We start from the raw sequence: 24,073 nt of genomic DNA on the forward strand, positions 1-24,073 counted from the left end.
AAAAAAAAAAAGCAAGGCTCTGTTCAAAAATTTGAAAGACAAGAAAAGAGCTTTAGTTATTACATATGATATGTTTGTTTTTTAAATCTTCTTTTATTAGCAATCAGATATGATTAATAGTTAAATTCAGGAATAAATGAACAGGATTAAAGTATCCTGCAAATTAGTTTCATGTCGAGAAATCTATATCTCCTTTTTGAAAAGAAAAGTATAAAAATACATCTTCCTAAAAAAAGGAGGGTGGATTAATAGCTGGTTCTGCTATATTTAATAAAAAGCATTTGTTAAAAATAGCCTTTTTTTTTTTCTTTAAGTATTGAAATGAATTACAAATATTTAATTTTATAAGCCTACAAATGAGATATATCCAATGCAAGAATTTAATTTTTCCCTAGCAAAAAGAAACAAAACTTTTATATCAATAATTTCAAGCAAATACACTCATCTAGTGCAATTTTTAACACAGACAAGTATGTTTTGTTTATTCATAAGCTCTTCATTTATAAGAAAAATCTTCAAATAAATATATGCTATGGATGGATTTATTATGTCAATGCTTTATCAGCCATCAATAAATTAAAGGGAGGAAAAATGTCTCTCCATAATTAATTTTGAGAATGAAATGTCAGCTGCCAAAAAATTAAAGAGAAAAAAAATAATATAGTGCTTGTAAAATCATACATGCTTTATAAAAGAACTGTAAGCTTTGAAATACATGATATAAAACTATTCAAAAATTAATTTTAAAAAAAGGAGTAGATTCTAAATCCTTCAATGTAAAAAGTAAAAACAAATTATACTTTAAAGAATACATATTTACCTATAAAATAAACTAGATTAATTATTATTAAACAAGACTTCTTAAACTATCAGTCCCAATCTATAGAAGGATCATATTGATGGTGGAAGTGGGGATTACAAAAACATTTGGCAGAATTATTTTTTCAATGTAAGCAATAAGGAATAATTTAAATATTTTCTTGGTTTAAAATATTTCATTGAAATATTATAAAAATTTATTGTTTTTTAATCATAAACTAAAAATTTAATATTCTATTCTTTTTCATCTTTCTGTAAATTTGATTTTCTTTTCTGTCATTGATGAAGATCACAAAATATGTTTGTAGGGAAAATAAACTTGATGGAAGGAAAAGCTTTAGAAGCCCTGATTTACATAAATTAAATACATCTTTTCTATTCATGGAAAAATCAAATATCTTTAGAGAATAAAATGAATGCAAGTTAGATTTCACTATAGGAATCTCATTGTGCATCTCTTTTTTTACCCCCGCCCCCTTTTTTTCACCTTGCTTAAAGCAAAATTAAAAATGCATACAATTTTATACTTATGATAATAGAAAATAGCTGCAAAGCAGAAGTAATAAAATAAGATGACAGGAACATAAATAAATTAATGCTACAATACCAAAAATTCTTATAGGCATACCTAATCATTTATTCCAATTTTTAATATAGCAATAAATAATCAAATTTTATTCAGTGATAATTTAAATAAATACATTGTTTATTTGTTTGTTTTTTCATATATTTTTAAAATCATGCAGTCATATAAAGATAAATATTTTTGCTTTTAAAATCTATATTAAACTTTTTACATTTCATACATATATATACAATAGGCTGGATAAAAAGAACAAGCCTCTTACAATACTGCTAATTCTACCTAAAAACTTTCATTTTCTTTTCAGATAATTCAGTCATTACATAAATAAATTTCAAAATAAGGTGATATTCCTATAAAAACACAGTTTAATACTGACTGTGAGCACTATTTAATAAATTCACCAAAAATTTTAAAAATATTTTTAGTTCTATATGTTGGGCAACCATGTTTAAATAACTAGATAAAAATTTTCACATGTTACAAAACATATAAATCTATTTATATGAGGTCAATATAGTCTATAGGAATTGCATTACATTAGAATCCTTACCATCCGACATGCAAGAGAAGAAATAAAAGTACAATTAACAATCAATACTTTTCAGTTTTTCAGCATTATATACATTATATATATACATATCAACATTCATATAAATATTAATAAAAAGTAACACCAAATTTCATATTTTGTAAATAAAAACTAATATAACTAGGGTATGCAAAAAGTATTTTGCTTACAGCTTCGTAAAAAATAAATTATGCAATTGAAACCGGGATATGGATTTTCTGATTACCAAATAACCAGATTCATATATATTTATTAATATGTAACTTGTACGTATCTTTTTTGAAAATGCATTGATTATAAATTATTCTTATAACAGCAAATCATCATATAAACAATATCAATTAAATAACTACATTAATAGTAATAAATAAATTTATAATGCTGTCACATATAGATTAAATAAATGCCAATCAACAACATAATAATTAAAATAAATATTTCATTAAAATTCAAATAATATAAATATACCAACACTAATTTGAAATACCAATTGCTATTTCCAACTATATATTTAAAAACAATTTCCATCAAATCATGCAATAGCAATTTGAGGTTAACATTCGTTTAAGATTTGGATGGGAAAGCATCAAAATAATCAACAAAGGCTTCATTCAAGTTGCCGGATTGTAAAGTTTCTATTGTAGTCCTTGCATCATCACTTCTTAGCAAATGAAAATGAGAAGACTCCTACTAGATTACAGTTAAATATAGCAATTACATTTCAAAAAGTTATTCCTGATCTTAAATAGAACACATTCACATGATTATGATAATAGTAGTAGAATATGTTGCTAGATATAGATGGGAATCCTGTACCCTTCACACTTTCAATTTTCGAATGCCACTTTGAGCTCTAGTGTTATGAGCAAAACCCTTTCGAGGAGTATTTGTCCGACAAGAGGAAAAATTTCTCTGGTGCACGCGAGGCCTTTTAACAGCAGGGAATGAAGAATTTCTACGCGTTATAGTACTTTTTCGAAAATTTTTCACTGTGGAAGGAACTGTCTTCCTTTTAGGAGAAATTTCACTCTGTTTTGAGCTGTCAGAGTTCTCAAAACATTCTGTAGTTCTTTCATTCAATTTAAAAATATTGTCCACTTCACATAAATGAACCCTACCATTTTCTTTGCTAATTGGGTAATTAGCACTCTTCGGAAGTGAGGTATCATCTTTCTCTGGTTTTGAAACACATGAATCGGTTTTAACTGGTGAAACATTAGGAACAAGTTTCTCTTGTCCACTTTCATTCAGCATAGGAGTCTCACTTGCACCCTCAATTAATATAGGTTTCTCTGTTGTTGCAATTGGCTTATTTATTGACTCTTCCCTATTTTCATTTTCACTTTCTTTAGCAGTCATTGTACTACTACTCCCTCCCCAGTTAGGTGGGTCATGGATTTTCTTCTTTGACCTCATCAGTGAAATAGGAACAGTTGGGGAACTTACATTTTCAGGAGATTTTATAATTTCATCCCTAAGAACTGGCTTGACTGGTGATGACTGTTTGACTACTCGTTGTGGAGACAAAATGACTGGTTTAGGAAGATTTTTTGGAACAGATTCTTCATGATCAGAAGACAATTTTCTTTCTTTATTGACCATTTCAACGGCAGAATCAGATGAACGCTTACGCTCTCTGTTTAACTGAGATTCATTGCCTTCAATAGGTTTTCTTTTTTCTTTAATAATAGGAGTAGTAGGTGTATCTAAATTTGAATTTTTTGCTTCAACACCTATAAAAAGAAATGCGTAAATATTAATTTTAAACAAAATAAATAATTTGTGCATATATTTACTTATTTTTACTTCATATAAAATGATTAAAATGCATTAAATAAAAAAATATGTATTTTCAATATGCATATAAAAATATGCTTTTTTTAAAAGATTCTTTTTTTTTAAGGGATTAAAGAAAAGAATTAGAAATTAGCTAAAACAATTCTTCAATGTTATACAGAAAAAAACTTTGCTATATAAATAATAAAAACAATATAAATAGATCATATTTTTAATGAACAAAAAAAAAAGATAAATGAACTTTCTGACTGAATTAATGAAATAAAAGAGAAATTTCTCCATACAATATAATAATTAAAAATGTACAACTAAATGCAAGTGTAATCTGATATTATTTGCATCTATAAACATAATTTTTTTTAAAGTGCAGAAAATTAAAATTATATCACAAGAGAAATCGCTTTCCTAGATGCTAATGGATAGTATACATTAATCAGAATACAATCTTAACATTTAGGGTCATATAGCTAGTGACAAGTTCCAAGGCTTTGGAACTGGAGGAATCCATACTTGAAACTCTATTTTAATAAACACCCATCATGTACATAAGCCTGTTAAATATAATACCATGGCTTAAACATCTTCCTGATGGTGCTGTCAGTAAATCAAAAAAGGGGACCCCCACCCCACCTCACCTCATCATATCACATCAAATCTATACAGAGTTCAGAATTATGAAACAAGCAAACAGTAAAACAATCATTCCCCCTCCTAATCTTAATACCTAGACCATATAAGAACAATTCTAATAAAATCAAAGAAGTTTAATCATCTTCTAAAAAATCCACAATAAGTTTGATTTTATTTTATAATGTAATAGCTATATTTGGCTATGCTACATAAATATGTTATTTATGAAAGACAATCATAATGATTACTAATTGAATAAGAATATGAATGATATTAAAAAGCTAATTTCAAAATCGGATAAGAAATTTAGGAAAGATAAAATAAGATGTTTATATACATTAATTTCTAAATTTGGAACTTTTAATACAAAACTCATTGCTAAAATTCTAAACAATGTATATTTTTTTGAAGTGGATAATTTTTTTATATTACATTTTAATTTTAGTATCACATAAATAAGAATCAAAAATATATTGAATTGAAAATGAATGCATCTTAAATGGAATATTTAAGATTAATAATTAAATAAAATATTTAAAAAGCAGATTTTTTTTTGCTTTGATTTGATATATTATCTCAGAGTTTTAATGAGAAAACTAATTTTTTTGTTAATTCTAAATTTTTATTAGAGTAGAAATAAAACTAGGAGAATGAAGCAATCATTTTACTTTCCACCCAAAATTATAATCAATATTAATAATAAAAATATAGAGACAATATAAAATAGAATATAATAAAAATATATGTAGTTAGTATGATTGGAGAATCAGGAACTAATTTTAAAAAGATATAAATATATATATATTAAGGCTCACATGAAATATTAAAAAATGAATGCCACTTTAATATTCATTTAAATTTTTGTGCAAAATTATACAACCAAAATAATATACTATACAAAAAGATAGATGTACCATAACTTCGAAATCTTTGTCCTATAGCAATAAAATACATACTATCTTCCTTTAAAATTGGATGAAATTAATATTAATTATTGAGATTTATTAGCAAAGATTGAAAAAAAAATTCCAAATGTTCTTTCCAAGAAGAATTATTATTTCCAAATCTCAACTTAGTTTTACAATCAAATCATCCAACGATCAAAAATTATTCTTCCATATGATGAGAGCAATTGTATCATTACACAAATAGATTTTGTGACAATTGATGCTTTTTTAAGGAAATGAAAACAAATATCCTCATAGAATAAAATTAAAACTCTACCTTCTTCAGGCTGATCATCTCTTGGTCTCAATCTTTTCATCACTCTTTGACGAAGAAGGACTTCACTTTTAGGTGGCCCAGGAGGATCTAACATAACAGTAACGACACTGGTATTATCTGCCCTCATTCCTAATTCAAGCCAATGTTTTAATGCAGCATCTACTAACAGCTTGGAAGGATTATTGGGTTGCTTGCCCTGAAAATACAGATATTTTAATATTCTTCATATTTTCTAATACTTACAGGATAGACAGAATTGAGATCTATGCAAATCTTAATGCAATAGTTGTATTTCATTGAAACATGGTATATATACATACCACACATATTTTAAGACTGATGAAGATAGGAAATCTATAATTTAGACACAAAAATTCAACAGAGATTTTATATTAATTAGTACCTGTTTGGAGAAAAATGTCAATATTTACTGGTTAAAATGTTTTTAATAAATAGCCTTTAAAAGATTATGAAATGAACATATGTCAAAGAATGGTTTAAAAATAATGATTGTTAAAATTTAAAAAAAAACTTAAGTTTGTGTGTATGCTACCTGGAAGAAATAAGCCTTTTAAATTAGACTCAAGGAAACTGCTGTTGCTATGGTTCAAAGAGATTCTACTTTTTAAACATTTGTACTTAAGTGGAATGTGCTTACATAAATAAGTGTGTACATGGAAAGGAGTATGCTTTGTCTATAGTATGAAACATTTTCTTCTCATTTTAACTTTTTCAACACGAAAAATCAACAAATGTCCACTCAACAAAGCTATGGACTCTGCATGGATAACACAGCAAAATTCCTCTCCTAATGTTAAGTGTGATTGATTGAATACCCATGGGATGTGCTGGATTTGGGTGACAGGGAGTTTTCTAAGAATGCTCAAAGAATGTTCCAGCATGCATTTGCTTAATAACTATCCATTAAATGGAAATCTCATTTATATAATAACCCACTTAAGAACATGAGCTGTCATTGCAGTTTTTGAAGGAATTAAAAGATTTTTCTTATCTTTGAAAAAGAATCTTGGGTGTTCCAGTATTCTGAAGTATCTAAATTAAAATCATTTTAGAAATGAGAAATTAAATGGGAAGAATCCAATGATGCAAAGTTGTAACCATTAGATCCTCATTAATAAATTTGTAGTGTTTGTATGTCTTCAGTAGCAATTTGCTGTTAACACTACATGGCCCTGAAAAATTTTACACTCAGAAGCAGAGTATTTTACCCTAAAAGGAGCAGTGAATACTCGGAAATGGCCCTTAAGGATTTTAAAAAACTCGATGCTGTACTTGAATGACCAATTTTGTTTACATAACTAAACAGTATTAATTTATTGCTCCCATCATTCTTAGCTTTCTCCATAAGAATTGAGTAGACTACTCTTTAAGACCCGAAACTGCCCCACCATCTTTAATAATAAATACTAACTTATTCAATAAAAATCTAAAAACAATAATGTTCCTATCTAAAAACAATAATGTTTAGAGTATTATTTTCATGCAAAATGTTGCAACACCCCATACACGCTAATAAGTAAAGATAATGTTTTTGTGCAGTCTTTTCAAGATATTTGTGGGGATTTACTGATAATTGCACTACCAGAAGAAGCTGCAGATTCTGCATAACACACTATAAAACATATCTATTGAGGAACTGCAAGCAAGCATAGCACATCATACAACTGTAATTCCTCAATGATTTCTTCACATGCAGCAATTGAATGTGCTACAGTGTGCTTTGAACAAGTGATTGACATAAAAGAAATATATATATGAATAATATAAAAATATATATTTATTTTTTTTAATCTGCATTTTTACCTATGATCAAATGTAACTTTCCTTTATTTATTTATTTATTCTTTTTAATTGCAGATTCTTTTTCCCAATACCCTTTAAATAGTTTTTAATGCTTGAATGTAATAACCAGAATGGTACATAAATGTAAGACTACTTATTACTAACAAACCTATATGTTAATTAGTCTGTTAACAGTTAATTAAGATTAAATATTAAATCTAATCAACTTCAAACTGAAAACATTAATTGAATTAATACTAATATTTTAATAAATATTTATATCCTCTGATTTGTTAATAAATTGGTCTAGTTTTTTTGTTTTTTTTTGGGCCAAAGAATACGACACAGTCAAACAGATCTAATACTTTGGCCAAAGAATACAACACAGTCAAACAGATCTAATACAAACAAATTGGTATTCCTATATTATATATATATAATTTTTAAATTCTAATACAAATAATATGAAACTTAGTAGAACAATTATAACCACTGAAAAGCATCAAATGTACTGATATGATGAAATATATTAGTTCTATTTTTATTTATTCCTCTCTAGTTTACTATTTAAAATTAATCTATGATTAGAATGCTGCCAATAAAGTTCATGAAAGATACACACATATATTTAAATAAAATCAAAATAAATTCACAAAACATATGAAACAAATTATGCAATTTTACAAACAAACTGTTCCATTAATCATTTTAATATATAACACAATACATAAATTTCTTTGTAATATTAATTTTTAAAATATACACAATAACTTCATAAACTGTGAGGTCATTAAAGCTAAATTCCTGCGTGAAAAAAGTATGAAAATATGCTTTATTTCCATTTCACCTAAATGAACTTTTTATATTTCTTACTTCTGCTGCATAATTTTGTGATAACACTTATACCACATAAAAAACATAATTTAGCTTCAATATATTGATTTTACAAAATTTAACATTAAAGAAAATACGGAAAAAATTATAAGGACATGTTGTAAAATACTTAAAAAATGTTTCAATAATCAAGAAAACTACCTTTTTTTTCAATCATTTGAATAAGCCGAGAGGTCATAGATCCTGAAAGATCTTTTAAAATGTCCACAGATATTTTTTCCCAAGCGTCTTTGATAGCGACGACAAGATCTTGTGTACATTGATACCGTGTGCTGTTTTTATAAACTTCTCGGGCTAGAAGTCCCCATAAGTTTTCGATTGGATTAAGATCAGGACTTCTCGCCGACCAATCAAGTAAATTTACAGAATTAGCTTCTAACCAGAGTTTTGCACTCGTAGAACCGTGTATCGAAGCATTATCCTGCTGAAAAATATAGTCCCCTGAAGTAATTAGTGGCGCTTCAAGTAACAAACTTTCTCCTAACATATCAACATACCTGTCCGAATTCATTTTACGGTTGACAAATACAATTGGAATGGTTCCATTTGCCGCAAAAGCACCCCATACCATAACTGAGCCACCACCATATTGACGCCTGGAAAACACTTCCTTGGTCTTTCGCAGATCATACCAAAAATAACGAAAACCATCAGTCCATCAAGATTGGACTTTTTTTCGTCCAAAAAAATTACATCAGCCCACTTTTGACCAAGAGAAATGTATTTTTTGGCAAAGTAAACTCTTCTTTTCTTATGATGATTTGTAAGAGGGGGGCGTGACACTAATTTCCCATAAGAAACTTGAGGATGTTTACTCAAAACATTTTGAACTTGCTGAGCATGGTAATCTCAAATTTTGTCTAACTTTATTTGCAGTTTCTCTTTTCTTGCAAGCTCTCCTTACAATCATTCTTTTTTGTCGACGAGTGAGAATTTCTGGTCCCTCAGTTTGCTTTTTCATACCATACATCCCAGGATTTTTTAGAAAATTACAAACCATCGTTTTAGAACTCTTGATTCTTTTTGAAATTTCCCATCCACTTAATCCACATTCTCGAAAAGCAACAATTTTTCATTTTTCAAAGTCAGAAAGTCGAGTTCCTTTGGGCATCGTTTAAAAATTCACACTGAAAGTCGCCAAGTGGGAAATTCTTTTCACAAATGAATCTTTTAACTCAGAATTGTCATTTTATGCTTTCAAATATGCAAATTTTTAAATAATTACTGGAGAAAAAGCAATGTCCTTATACTTTTTTCCGTTTTCATTTAGGTTTAAAAATCAACATTTAAATTTTAGCAGATTTAAAATTGAAAATTTTAATTACTTTACGCATAAAATATTTTAGTTTTACTTCTATTTTTGCTGCAAAAATTTGCATACGATTTTGTAAACAAGGCTTCTAGATTTGGCGATTTTTTGCGTGTCCTTATAATTTTTGGGGGCACTGTTTATTAAGAAAAATCATTCAATTCAGCTACATCACACAAAATATTTTATAAAAAAATTCTACGAAAATTACATTAAACCACATTTTTTTCTGTAATTACTGATTATCATATTATTTTCTCTCATATATGTATACTTCAGGATTATTAATCCTGGTAATCTTTTGTCAATGCATAGAGTAAAAGAATTATTTTGCGAGAGAAAAAAATATGTGCACTTCAATGTAATATTTATGCAATGAAAACAATACAGTATTTTTAATAATTTAAAATTTTGATATAATTCATTGGTAACGCAGAAAAACAGGAGATAATTTTTTAAAAATATATTACTTACTGTTCCATTGGCTTTACCGCCTTCAAGAATTAGTTTTTCATTTTCTTCTTCAGCAGCCTGCACAATTTTTACAGCACACTGAGTTGATAGCATATTCCATAAACCATCAGAAGCAAATATAACACATCGATGCATGTTAGGATTAATACTAATCACTTTCACATCAGGTTCTGGACTAACAATAAATTCATCTTTCACATAATTATAGCTCCACAAATCACCTGTTAATAACAAAGCATGCCATTAACTATTTTATAAAGTTATGTGCATAAATATAATTGAACTATTGTCATTGTAAACCAAAGTTTATTATCAAGATTATTCTACTAGATATGGCTATTAAAAGCAGAGAAGTGCATAAATATATAAACTTTATAATTTTTTTGTTGCACCCTTTTTTTTTATTATTATTATTCAAACAAAACAAAATATAATTCTTTGGGTTATTTACCACATTTTCCCAATTTCAATACATACTTCTATAAATTTATAAACTAGCTATTGGCTAAAGTAGACATCCTGTATAATTTCTTACATCAGAAAAAATATTTTTAAGTCAAAACTGTTACTTTAATGTTTAAATGACAGATATTTACAGTACTCCAATTTTTTAATCAAGAAAATGATAATATATAGGCAATTACAACAACAAAATTTTTATTTACTATCTTAAGCTGAAGCACACACTTATCAATATGAAACAAAAAGCTTTAAATCACTTTTTTAAAAATAATAATAATAATTTTTTCTAAAAAAAAAAAAAAAAAAAAAAAACATTTTAAAGATTTTTTTCGATTTAAACATCATATGGGATTTATTAAACAGGATATAAATGGAGATCCAGGATGAATATCATGTTCATAGATGAATATCTATTTCAATTTTAAAGGCACTAATGAAATTTTTAGTAATGATCACTATATTTGTCTTCTAACAAAATTATAATTGTTCCTAGTGATTTGATAAATAGAAATCTTTTTAAATACTAATGGCTATTTTCTTAGTCCTAAAAATTAGGAAATAAATGTAAATATTCAACCCTAATTATAGATAGATAAAATAAATAATTTAATAATAAATTTTCATCAAATTTTAAAGATAAGTTTTAAGACAGAACAATTAAGTTTGGCACCCATAGTTTAAAAATAAGTGGAATAAGGCATGAAAACATCAAAATCAAATAAATATCATATATTTTGCCTCATATATTAAACTGAATATATTTTGCCAAATCTATATTCCAACATTTTCTTTTCCTCCAAAAAAGAACCTGCCTTCATTCCAAATGCTCCCTTTTTCTATAACTATAATCAAAAATTAATCTTCAAAACAGAGAGAGAATAATTAAAACTCACCTAATGATCTTGCTACAGCCAAAAAAGGAATTTGATCAAATGGGGTACTTCTACGAATGGGGCCTTTATGACCAGGCCGAGGACGATTCCATACAACTCTTTCCACTCCAGCTTTATTCATCACAAGTCCACCAACACTATTAATTCGTTTCTTTTCCTCAGGTGTCTCGGGTTTATGGTCTTTAGTAAGAGCAAATGCACGCCATTCACTTGATCCTAAATATTACATAATATTAAATAAAAAGTAGGAAACTGTATGCACAATACAAACTGATTACAAAGAATATATATATAATCAAAACTACAAACAAAATATAAAACTTAAAAAATATAGAACAGCTTTTGGTCAGTATTAATTATATAAATACATTATATAGCTCTATATAAGTAAAATACAGGCTTGTGAATATGAAACATGTAAATAGTGAACTCAAAAGAAAAAAGTGATAGAAATGCCACTATACTGAGGAAATAATATTGTTGTTTGCATCAATATATGACATTTTCATAAATAATTTCTTCTTCAAAAGAAACCAAAGAATGTTTTAAAAATTTTCACATCATTAGAAAAATGTGCTGTATTCAATAACATAACATTTAAAATTTGCTTAAGTCTAAAAAAAAAAGATTAATTTTTAGAACTAAAATAATTTTATATTTTGACAACAAATATAATTAAGAAATCAAAAGTATAAATATCTGAAGGGGGAAAGAGAGCAATATATGTTTATTTATAAATAAATATAGTTAAAGAAAAAATATAACAAATTTCACAATAATGTACAAAGCAAATTTCATAATATAATACTTAATTCCTTGCTTAATTATTCCAAGTTAACTCAATTTTTCAAATCTTGCCAAAAATCATTATATTGAATAAACTCAAAGTAAAACATTTTTTTTTATTTATTTATTTATTTTGTATAAAGTTGCAATTGCTTTTTGGCTATAATAGAGCCCTTCATGATATTTTGTTATGAGAGTTTTAAAAAGTTATGGCAAGCATCCTTCGATTCAGTATCCTGGTATCTATCCAACCACATATGAGGCGATTTTTATCTGTGTCAAGCCTGTTTAGATTAGTACTATCTTAGTGCCTTTTTTTTTTTTTTTTTAAATCTAAACTAGTCTTTTTTTTTTTTTTTTTTTGAAAGATTTCAATTTTTTCTTCTAATTTCTAATTTTTTTTTATCTCTTTCTAATTTTCTGCCACTAAAAATTTTATATCATATTTCATTCTTTTTAGTCATTTATGTTCACATTTATGCAGAAAAATAGCCAGTTTAAAATTCTTAAAATTCAAAATTATTATGAAAATACTTTTTGTGTTTATTTTTAACAAAAACACTAATATGTTAATTAAGAATAATTATTTATTATATATTTTTGCACCATAAAAATATTAAAAAATACAAAAATTTATAATCTTTTTTTTTTTTTTTTTTTTTGCACTAATCAAAAGAACATGGTAAAAAAAATTAGTATTAAAGAGCTAGTTAAAAGAGTTAAATATATAATATCCTTACCAGGTATCTGAAATCCCAAAACAATTTTTGAATCGCCAACATGACCAATATATAATTTCCGTCTACGAATAAATGCTATGCTAGAAGTTGTACCTGATGTACTAGGTAATCCACTCACAGTTTTGGGCCATTTACCTAAAAAAAAAAAACAATTTTCAAAATTTTGTAAAATGATTCATTACATAAATAATTTCATCTAAATTATATGCATTTTAATGATACAATTTCAAAAATATGAGGTAATCACTTTTAAATAATTATAATAAATCGTATATATTATTGTATTATTCTGTATATATTAAATCAAATTGCCGGTGTCCTGGCATAGGGGTAGCGCATCTTCCCCATGATCTAGGAGTCCCGCGTTCGAGTCACAGTTCGGCATGGTTCTTCCTCTTCTGTGTTCTATCTGTGAGGTGTGTGAATGTGCCGCCCTGCAAAAAGGGGCTGTGCAAACAAATGTGATGCATGAAGTAGTTAAGTCATTCTCTTGGCCCTAGTTGGTGCTACTGAAAAAACAAGAGACCCTCACTCAGCTTAAATTGATGACACATAACTGTCACCAGGCTAGTAAAGTGTCATAAGTCACAACAGCAACAATGAAATCAATTTTGTTTTAAATAGCTCATAAATATTGAATTAATAATATAGATATTTTTATTAATATCAAAGAAACTTCTCTTTAATTTACTTTTTCAAGAATTATCATGTTTCATATTTATTTCATTTCATAGAGAGTTGTTCAAATACAGTTGTAGTACAATTGTTCAAAATTTTTAAAAAATTACTAGAAAATTACCTTTCTTAGTTTTAGCTAGCAGTGACAGTTAACTAAATATTTTAATCTAAGTTTTCATTGGTGCAAAGGCTACACATTTAAAAATCTTTTTTTCATGCAAGCATAATGCAATTAGATTGCAATGCTCATCAGGAGAACTCTTTCCATCAAATTTCTTTATTTACAACTGTTACTATAGTGACTAGTTATCGTAGGAATTCGAGTGGGCAAAAGTTCTTTCAAGTTTTGTATATTAGCATACTTAGCACCGAACTAACTATATACAGTATTAATATATTTAATTTTTGAAAATTATTTCAAAAATTAATTCATTAAACTCAAAATTATTTAAATACTTGAAAAACTTAGGTATTCCTCCATATGTATACAAACAACAATACAAATCAAATGGAGAAAATTATTTGTACTTTCTGAACAACAACTGCACAAGAAAGAAAAAAAAAACTATTAAAAAATTCTTAAGTAGAATCATTTCATACAAAAAAAAATTAATAATTTTCATTAGTCATATAAGTAATTAAAACAAAACATCAGGTAATTTTATCTATTATAGTTTAACAAAAAAAAAAGCATTGGCCTAATTGTAATTATTTCATAATTTTTATAAAAGCTTATATTCTAATATAAAGTAAAATGTTCATTATTAAATAAGCATGAAACCTTTTCAAAATTTATTTATTTTCTCTGAAGTATATACTTTTCCAAATAAAGTTAACAATCATACTATCAATTCTTAGATTTTTTTATATCTAAATTTGATTTGTAAATTAATTTCTATATATATACAAGCTTTCTAAAACATAATTAACTTTGCACAGTTTATATATAAAAATATTCATATTTCTAAAATAATTCAAATGTACATTCCGACTCATGCCAGTGGTCCCGAAAGTAAAGAAAAACTCAAATAGCCTTTATAAAAATAATTTGAATATTACATAATTCTACCAAAACAAAAAACCCACAAAAATTTATTCCATATATTATTCTAAGTTACCATATAATCATTTTCTCAGATTTGAAAAAGAAAGTCAATTATTTCTAAGAAAACATTTTCTCACAAGCAGTCATTTTAAACAGCACTGTAAAAAATAAGCTTTTCCTTTTAATGAATTCGGACAGTCATTAGTAATGTAGCAGTAAAAGATGTATGTTCTCTTGAATTCATTTGACCATTTTGGAATTGAAAATCCTTTACTACCAATGTCACCCATTTTCACTTTACAAAATATATATATGCAAAGTGTCTTAGCTCTAGAGTAAATAATCTAGACTGTAGAGCACCAACATAATATACATTCATTTTTATTATAAACAAAGATACAAGAAAGTAAAAATGTTATATTCAAACTGCTTTCCTGATATGTCAATAAAATCTTAATTTTGATACTCGCATCATAAACAGTCAGATGAGCATTAGAAGTTGTTATTAAAAATTGAGAAACAAGAAGAAAAAAATTTCTTAGCTGATATGTAAGCCAGGTACAAAGAGTGAATACCTTACAGTGTCAGAAATGTGTTACGAACCCACACTCTCTTTCAAGAACCAGAACTTCAGACTGATGCATGTAAGGGGGTTTACTCTCAGCAGCAAGCCCACATATAATGAACCATCATGTAAACAATTCACTCTTTGCAAATGGCCTGCATATCATGTTACAAATTGCTACGAGAAAACTCCAAGAAATAACCTTTCACAATCTTCAATATACATCACTTGAAAAAAATTCCAAATAAGAAATTTTGAGAATCACACCAATTAGCAAGTTAATGCACATTTTTCAGAAAACATGTGTTTATCTTAAAAGTTTAAAATAAGTAATGTAATAGTAAAAAAGATCTTGCTTAGCTTTATTCCCTGTATTTTAATGGAATTATTCTTAAATTCATATTATACTTAAACAGTTACAGATAAGATATATTTATTACAATCATTACAAAATAATGCTTGATCAAGCAATTTTCAATTAGTAAAATATAAGAAATAGCATAATAAGAAAAGGCACTCAGGACCTAGATATCACTATCAGGAGATGTATAATTGAAAAATCCATTAATTGCATTCAGTAGAAAAGTATTTTCTTTTAAGATTTTATTCCTCAAACTTATAAAATGAACATGACTCCCATTAAGTAAAGAAAAATACAGTATGTTGCCCAATCTAGGAGCGAATTCAAACTAAGTTTCCTAAAACCAAACAACAAGAGATCTATTGACCAAAATTCGATCTATGTAAAACTAAGGTCTGTTTCAAAAACACTGGGTAGATAGGGAGATTTCAACACTTTCAAGTCCTTTTAGAAAAAGGATGTTAATATACTGACTAATTTCTTATTATACACATGAAGAGATAACATGTTATAGAATCCAAATTCATAACATTTGGATTTTCACTTCCTCTGAAATTTGTGACTAATTGGTAGAAGGTATTGTTTCTATTTTTAAAGAATACAGAACTAAATACTTTTATTTTTTTAGTAAAATGTATAGGATGTCAGTTCCAGGTAAAATATCTAGAAAGTCAGGTTAAAAGTTAACACAAAAAATTTCTAAGGATAAAAAATTCACGCATAACATTTTTTTTGTTAGGAATTGTACAAATGGAACTATTATTTGTAAAAATGGGATTTTGTGAAATGAATCAAGTATGATGCATTCACTTTAAATATTTTAAATATGAGCATTAAACATATATTGGTTTTAAAATACATACAAATATTTTCGCATAAATAATTAGCTTCTAAATTTTGTGGTACTGCAACTTCTCTTTTTTTTTTTTTTTTTTTTGTCTTATAAGCAATACATATATTAAGTAGAATCAACAATGGAAAAAAGTTATGTGATTACAAATTTGATGAAGCAATAAAAATGGTTTAAATTTCAGAACAACAAAATAACCTATTGTTAAAATTTTAGCAAAAAAAAAAAAAAAAAATACCTTTAAAAATTGTAATTTTTAAAAAAATTAATGACAATTATATCGGTAATGAAAAAATAATTTCTTTAAATCTTGAAAAAGTGTAAATTTTATTTTTGTACAATCATATTTTTGGAAATTTCACGGAAAAACACCAAAATTCAGTTTAATTTTTAATATATATATTTTTTTAAATATCCTCTGATCCGCACATTTTTTTAAATTTGCTTAATTTTAGTATAAATGCAAAAATCAACTTAACAATTTAATTAATTTCTTAATAAATTATTCAGTTTTATGAGTAACTCAGATATGCATTATATTATTAGCTAATAATTGCTAATTATTGCAATTTAAATTTAATTTATGCTTGATCAAAATAATAGATTTTTTTTTATTAATTCTTGCATTTCTTTTTTCAATATTTAAATTTTTTTTAAAAAAAGTTGAGATACACTTTTTAATGGAGCAACTTTTAACATACGTATAAAATTAAATAAATGTATAAATATAAATAAAAAATACGAATTAAAATTAATTGCTAAACATTTTTTCTAATAAATCAAGAGTTAATGAAAGTTTAAAAAAAAAAAAACTTTTCATTTAGAATTTAAAATGCCTAAAAATATAATAAATGTAAGCTTTTTTGATTAAATATGTCTCATACGTATAATCAAGTAACCAAATCCACAAATAATGTAAAAGGAAATTTTTAAGTATAAGAAATACTTTTCCGTAATTACAGAAAAGGCGCAGGGCCTTCCTCTATCTCGCACATAAATCTTTAGAGGATTTACCAGTTCCCTAATAAAGGGTAAACAGTCTGGCATTGACAGACAGTGACGTAATGTCTGAATGCTACTGCGCATGATAACAACAGCTGAAAACAAACATGGCGATCATATGTATTGAATTGAAGATATGATATAAACAATTAAAAATGATCACAATGAAATTATTCATCATGAATTTCAATATCTTTATATCACTGAAAGAAAATACAACAATCAAAGCAATCACTTTACAAAAAAGGCACTATTTTAGGCAGCAACTAACGAAAATCGTGCAGTGATTTTCACAATTTGGAAAAACAAACACGAAACTAAACACTCACCAACTTCTCTCCACATAGCATGATGCGTAGCTAGAAAACCATATCTGATTGCTTTGAGCACTTGATTGTCATCATCACTCCAAAAAGACTTTTGACAAACAATATTATTCATTAAATGTTCCTTAGCAAATAGGGCGGCCTCTCTACCGCCGTGACCATCAAAAATACCAAAATAAGCATACTCTAAATCTTTCTGATCTTCACTTTGCTGATATGCAACAACAAAAGCATCTTCCATATACTTTCGCCCACCTTGATTACAATGACCAGTAACACGCAAATTAAGACCAATACTAGGTGTCATCGCAGACACGAAAATATTACTGGACATACACTACTTGATTTCAAGCGTCACACAGCTAGCTGGAGACGTCAGCACCTGACATTCAAATGTGATTGGCTAGAACTAACGTGACGTCAGAGAATCGCAGATATTGCGGGAAACGGGTTTGAAAATTTCAGGAAACAGAATTAAAAGGAAAACCGAAATTCACTGGAAAAATCGAGTAAAAGAATAATCTAAAATGTGACCCATTTCGTTCTTTTATAATATTTACCTTACTAAAATGATTATTTTAATTCGAAAATACAAATTTTAATATTGTTAATTAGGTTTTTTTTTAGGTATCAGAGAATCGCACATATTCATTATGAAATCAGAAATTATTATTTAAAGTATTGTCATATTTTCTTTTAAAAATGAAATATGAATGAGTAATCTAAACATCAAATAAAACGTATTAAGCTTTTTAGTTAAATTATTTAAAATACAATAAGAGAAAAGAAAATGTACATTAGACTTAGCAAGCAGTTTCGATTTCAATTTGTAAATGCAGAGCTTTAGATAATCCGGTTCAATACATCAACAAAAAATTTGTTGACTAATTTCTTTTATCAGTGTCTCGCTGCATTTGCACTCTGAAGGTTAATTGATAATCTAGAATCACTCGTTAGAATTTCTACAAATCATGCAGGTAAAAGCATGATTATTTGTAGTCTTTTGAATTTATCGAAAATGCCGAGGACAAATAAACAATTTTTTTTGAATAAAAAAGTTTTAATTGCGTATTTATAAAAGTAAAAAGGCATGGATAAGGTAAAAAAAAAAGCAGGCAATAGATGATTAAGATAACTAGAATTTTAATAATAAGGACAGATAGATTATGTAAAGTAGTATTTATTAAGAAGTTCAGCTCGACATGAAATATCTGCCCTCATACATCTAGTTTTCAATAGCTCTTTTAATCTTAGCTTTCAATAGCTTTTTAACAATTCCGAGATAGGAAGGTAATCTGAAATCTCGAAAGGAGAAAACTAAGATGGATTATGTTCAAAAGTAATTGCTTTTAAGAATATGACGAAAAAAAATATTTTTCCGAAACTATTTACTGTTTTTCGTGTTTGATTTAATTTGTAAACATTAGTAATTTAAGAAAAGGATAAAAAAAAGTTTTTAATAAAACATTGATTGTTTAACGTAGCAAGCCTATTAATAAAGAGGTAATACGGATAAATGCTATGGGTAACTTGTGTAAAAAAGCCATGCACTTAAAAATAAATTCAAATATTTTTTTTAAAAAAATCATTTTAATTTTTCATTAAAATAAATTTTTATAAATATTCCAACACCATTTCGAATTAATTATCTTCTAATTTATTTATTAATCTCCTATCTAATTTTCTTAATTTCTCTTTACGTTGTTTTGTAATTCTAAAAAGATATCCAGCTTTATCATTTGTAAAAATTTCCGAATTTATATTTAAATATCAATAAGACAGTATTAAAAAGGTTTATATACATATTTTTACTAATTTGTATAAGATTATTTTTAAATTAAAATTTTTAAGTTTCCACATGCGAGATACTAAAACCAACTCTCTTGAAAGTCACATGAAGTCAAAAATTTTCTTTTTATTTCAATATGATAAAGTTTCTTATTTAAAACTGTTTAGATGGATAAAAATTAAAATCAATAAAAAAAAAATCAAATTTTGGAAGCTGAGAAAGAAAAAGGTGAACCTCAAAACTTACATTTCCTAGGGCCCCTAGAGGTCTTAATTTGGCTTTGCACCGTAACTCTTAATAGTTTGCTTAAACAGAACAATTAGAACACGTTTCACTTATTGAAAGATGGAGGAGAAGATATGTATATTTTATTTAACAATGCAGTAAACTTCAAAGATTAGTGGAATTAGTAAGTGTAATAGTCGCAGATAAATTGCAAACTTGAACTAGCCGAACAAGCAATTAATGCACAAATTTCGAATTAAAATAGAGCGGGTCAAAATAACCAGAGGAGAAAAAAAGGAAAGAAAATCTGATGCAAAAAGCAAAGATTAACAAAGAATTATAGATAAGCAAAGAATTATAGATATGAAGAGAATAGTTTGATCAGACCGTCTGGGATTTTCATGCGTTATTTTATAAATGAGCCCTCGACCCAAATGCAATCGAATGTTTTAGCATTGCCCCAGAAAATTGCAACAGTATCTTGGTGTTTGCTAAAGCCATGTCTGATGCACTCGGTCATTCTGAGAAGCTGCCCAACAGTAGAGGCTTTTCCGAAATCCAAATTGGTAAAAGAAGATTTCATCATTTACGCGGTTGCTCAGTTTATTTAGGATAATTTGTTCGGTAATTTTACTGAGATTTAGGAAGAGACTACTTGGTCGGAAACTATCTAGCAGTATCGGGTTCTTAAGCTTGCGGATTAAGACAACAATTACTGTTTTCCATGTATTTAGAAAATGTTTGAATTGTAATATTGCATTAACGATTTCAGTGAGCCGAAAGATTGGCTTAAGTGGGTGATGAGATTTTTGTTGATGCCGTCAAATCCAGGACGTTTTCTATTTTTTTAGTGATTTTATACTTGTTATGACTCGGAACACCACTTCCGTTTTGAAATAAGTTTATTTTTGCACAACACAAGACAGACGGTTTCATGAGGCTATTTACATAACGATGATAGAAACTTGGCAGAGTATTTACAGATGAAGTAGACTTAACCCTTAACTGTGGACGTGCGGTCTGTGAGACCGCTAGCGATGGATTTTTGGTCACCCCTATTCTATTTTTATCTCATTTAAATGGATTTACCCTGTAGTTTCCTGTTCTGTGACCTTCAATACACGTGCACTTTTTCAACCGATTTCAGCGGATGCCTTTTAAAATAATTCAGTTATTTCTTTAAGCGCGGTCTCTAAGACCGCACCTCCCTGTTAGTGTTCCAGTGATAAACAAAGCTTAGCAGATGGCGCTAAAACTTGGGCCCCGAAATATCATCCAGTTTACTGATCCTATTATGAAGCAGTGTTCCAGACACTTTTAAATGAAGCAGAAAGTGATTTTAGTGATAAGGATAATAGCACAGAAGAGTTTTTTGATGAAAGTTTGCATTCAACTGATTCTGATATGTATGTTCAAACATAATTTTTCTAGTGATAATGTATTTTGAAAAATTTATAAAATATATTAATATACCAAGAGATATATATACAGAATTTACAGGTTGATTTTTATACTAGTTCTTAACCTGTATATTTAAAATGCCCTAGAAAACCGTGCTATGAAAGTCATACAAGCCCATCAAAAAGGGCCAATTTTACCCATTGTCAATTTATATATTTTTCATATAATAGTTGAATTTTACATTATATTGTCTTCTATATACCTTCATATACTGTAAAAATAAATATGATTTAAAAAGTAAAATGTTTTTTCAAGAATATTATTTATTGTAACATATAATTTGAGAAGAAAACGTATCTTCCAACGCATTTACTTTTTTCAATGATAATATATTTTGAAAAATTTCTAAAACATATCTATATATCAAGAAAAATATCTGCAAAATATATTGGCAATTTTTCATACTAATACATTCATCAGAAAATTTAATTTGAGTATAAATGAAATGCGGTCTCGTAGACCGCACCTTCCCAGTTAAGTCCTAAAATTTCACCTCCCCAGTTAAGGGTTAATTTGATCAAATGATCCGTACATCAAAGAGATGAAATAACGTAACGTATAAAATTCTATCCTTAAAGCAAAGCGAGTTCGCATATTGTACAGACTAACTATATGGCAAAGGATACCGACGTGCTCTGATTGGTTTAAGCCTTGGCATCTTTTTGGCAATGTTTTGCACACATAATTATGTAGTTATCTCTTATTTGGCTAAAACCTTGAAAAACTGTGCCAAACTGTTTCCCATCTTTGTTGATATTCTTGAATCCATTCCTAAAATATGTGTTAAAGAAATGCAAGAAATATGTATTCAAAAAAAATGTATAAACTGTTTATATATTAATAAATCTGAATATTAAGTTAATAACAAATATCAAGATTAATAATTAGATTGTTAATAACTATATGAATCTAAATCTCTTAACAAATATTGACCATTGGCAGATAGACATCTGATGGTAATAATTTGAATACGAAATTAATAAATAAATATCTCCTTGTGTTATTTTATTTTGCATGAATATTCAATAATTATAATGATTTCTATTCCGTTTAATGTCAACTAAATATCTTAATAAATATACTATATTTGCATATAAATATTTTATGGTAATGATTTTAACGTGAAAATTTAATAAAAAAATTGGCCGATCATTTCCCGTTAAAATAAAAGCTTAATTTTCAAGTCTTATTTTAATAATACTTCACAGAAGAATTGCTACCTGTGCTAATCTTTATTTACAAGATCTGAAATACGAAAAATAGCTCTATTCTCATCAATCTCAATTATTTTATAATTGTATTTCTCTAGAAGATTTAATTTCTCCATTTTGAAAAATGGCAGGCAAAAAAGTACGTAGAAAACAAAACAATGCAACAGGGTTACAGCAGCTACAGCATGTGCGAAAGAAATCGACCAATCAGAGCACGTCGGTATCCTTTGCCATACAGTTAGTCTGTACAATATGCGAACTCGCTTTGCTTTAAGGATAGAATTTTGTACGTTACGTTATTTCATCTCTTTGATGTACGGATCATTTGATCAATTTAACCCTTAACTGGGGAGGTGAAATTTTAGGACTTAACTGGGGAGGTGCGGTCTACGAGACCACATTTCATTTACACTCAAATTAAATTTTCTAATGAATGTATTAGTATGAAAAATTGCCAATATATTTTGCAGATATTTTTCTTGATATATAGATCAAGTCTGTACAATTTGCGAACTCGCTAAAGCAAATGCAGCATATTCTACTTAAATCAAAACCGGGTTGCCAATTCCAAGCTGGAATAAGATGCAACATAAACTCTAAAATGAAAATAAACAGGAAATATAAAACTTATTAGGAATGGCAACAATTCTTGATATTACTTCGGGTGTGAGGCACGGTGGAATTTCATGTTTTATTTTTGTTCGAAATCTTTCCAGTCTTTGTTGGTTGTTCAATCTTCCATTCAATTCAGTTGGAATTTTTGTTTCTCCAGGTCGCCGGCAATAGCGTCCCCTTTCACATCAGAATAGGCAGTAGTATTATTATTGATGATGGAAAGCCTGTTACAATTCCGTTGGTTGATTTTTTTTTAATTAATCGATAAATCTATAGTTGGACGGCGACGTGGAAATTACCATTCACTCCAATGACAGTCGTGTCTCCACAGTTTCTGCCAGTGCGTTTATTTTTTAATTTAATGTGTAAATTCTAATTTACTTCAGTGCACTACTGCAGTTACGGCGGCGACGATAAGTTTTCCGTAGCGGAAAATTCCGCTGTTTATGTAACTAGTCTAACTCTAGCATCAAATATTTGATCCCAATAAATTAGTTCTAGACTGTAAAGAAGGGTCATATTTTACATCTAGTTTAAAATAACTTCGAATATTAATAACACAAAATTCATGCTTTCGTTTTCGCAACACGTGGAACAATCGCAGGAAAACCCGGCAATATAAGCCTCCCAACTTTTTCTCTCATGAACGTCATGGGTATTTTAGTTTTGAAGTTCCGCACATAAGCGTTTTGTACTTAATAATACATTTAAAAAAACTAAGAAGAATTTCGAGGCACGTTCTTTCGACCGAATGAAATCAAAATTTGACACACAACTTCAATTTTAGTAACATGATCATTCATTTAATTAAATCCTTGCGTTTTTTATTTATCTAGTTTATATGCATGTAAGTGTATTGAGAGATGGTCAAATCTTCAATACTTTGTTTTGAAACTGCAGAAAGGGTAAACTTTTAATTTTGTTTTGAAACTTAGGTATTGAAAACTTTTAATTTTGAAC

General features: G+C 27.5%; 1 protein-coding gene across 1 annotated transcript; it reads right to left on the reverse strand.

Annotated features, from left to right (window-relative positions):
* Positions 1–18,172, reverse strand: LOC129968660 (protein phosphatase 1B-like). Its single transcript, XM_056082776.1, has 6 exons — positions 17,816–18,172; positions 12,986–13,120; positions 11,460–11,675; positions 10,105–10,325; positions 5,625–5,820; positions 1–3,706 (listed from the first exon to the last, which is right to left on the reverse strand). Exons 1-6 carry the CDS (start codon positions 18,144–18,146, stop codon positions 2,793–2,795), a joined length of 2,013 nt encoding a protein of 670 aa, XP_055938751.1. The 5' UTR covers positions 18,147–18,172; the 3' UTR covers positions 1–2,792.
* Between the last annotated feature and the right edge of the window lie 5,901 nt (positions 18,173–24,073).

Source organism: Argiope bruennichi, chromosome 5, assembly GCF_947563725.1.
Source record: "Argiope bruennichi chromosome 5, qqArgBrue1.1, whole genome shotgun sequence".
Classification (NCBI taxonomy): Eukaryota; Metazoa; Arthropoda; class Arachnida; order Araneae; family Araneidae; genus Argiope; species Argiope bruennichi.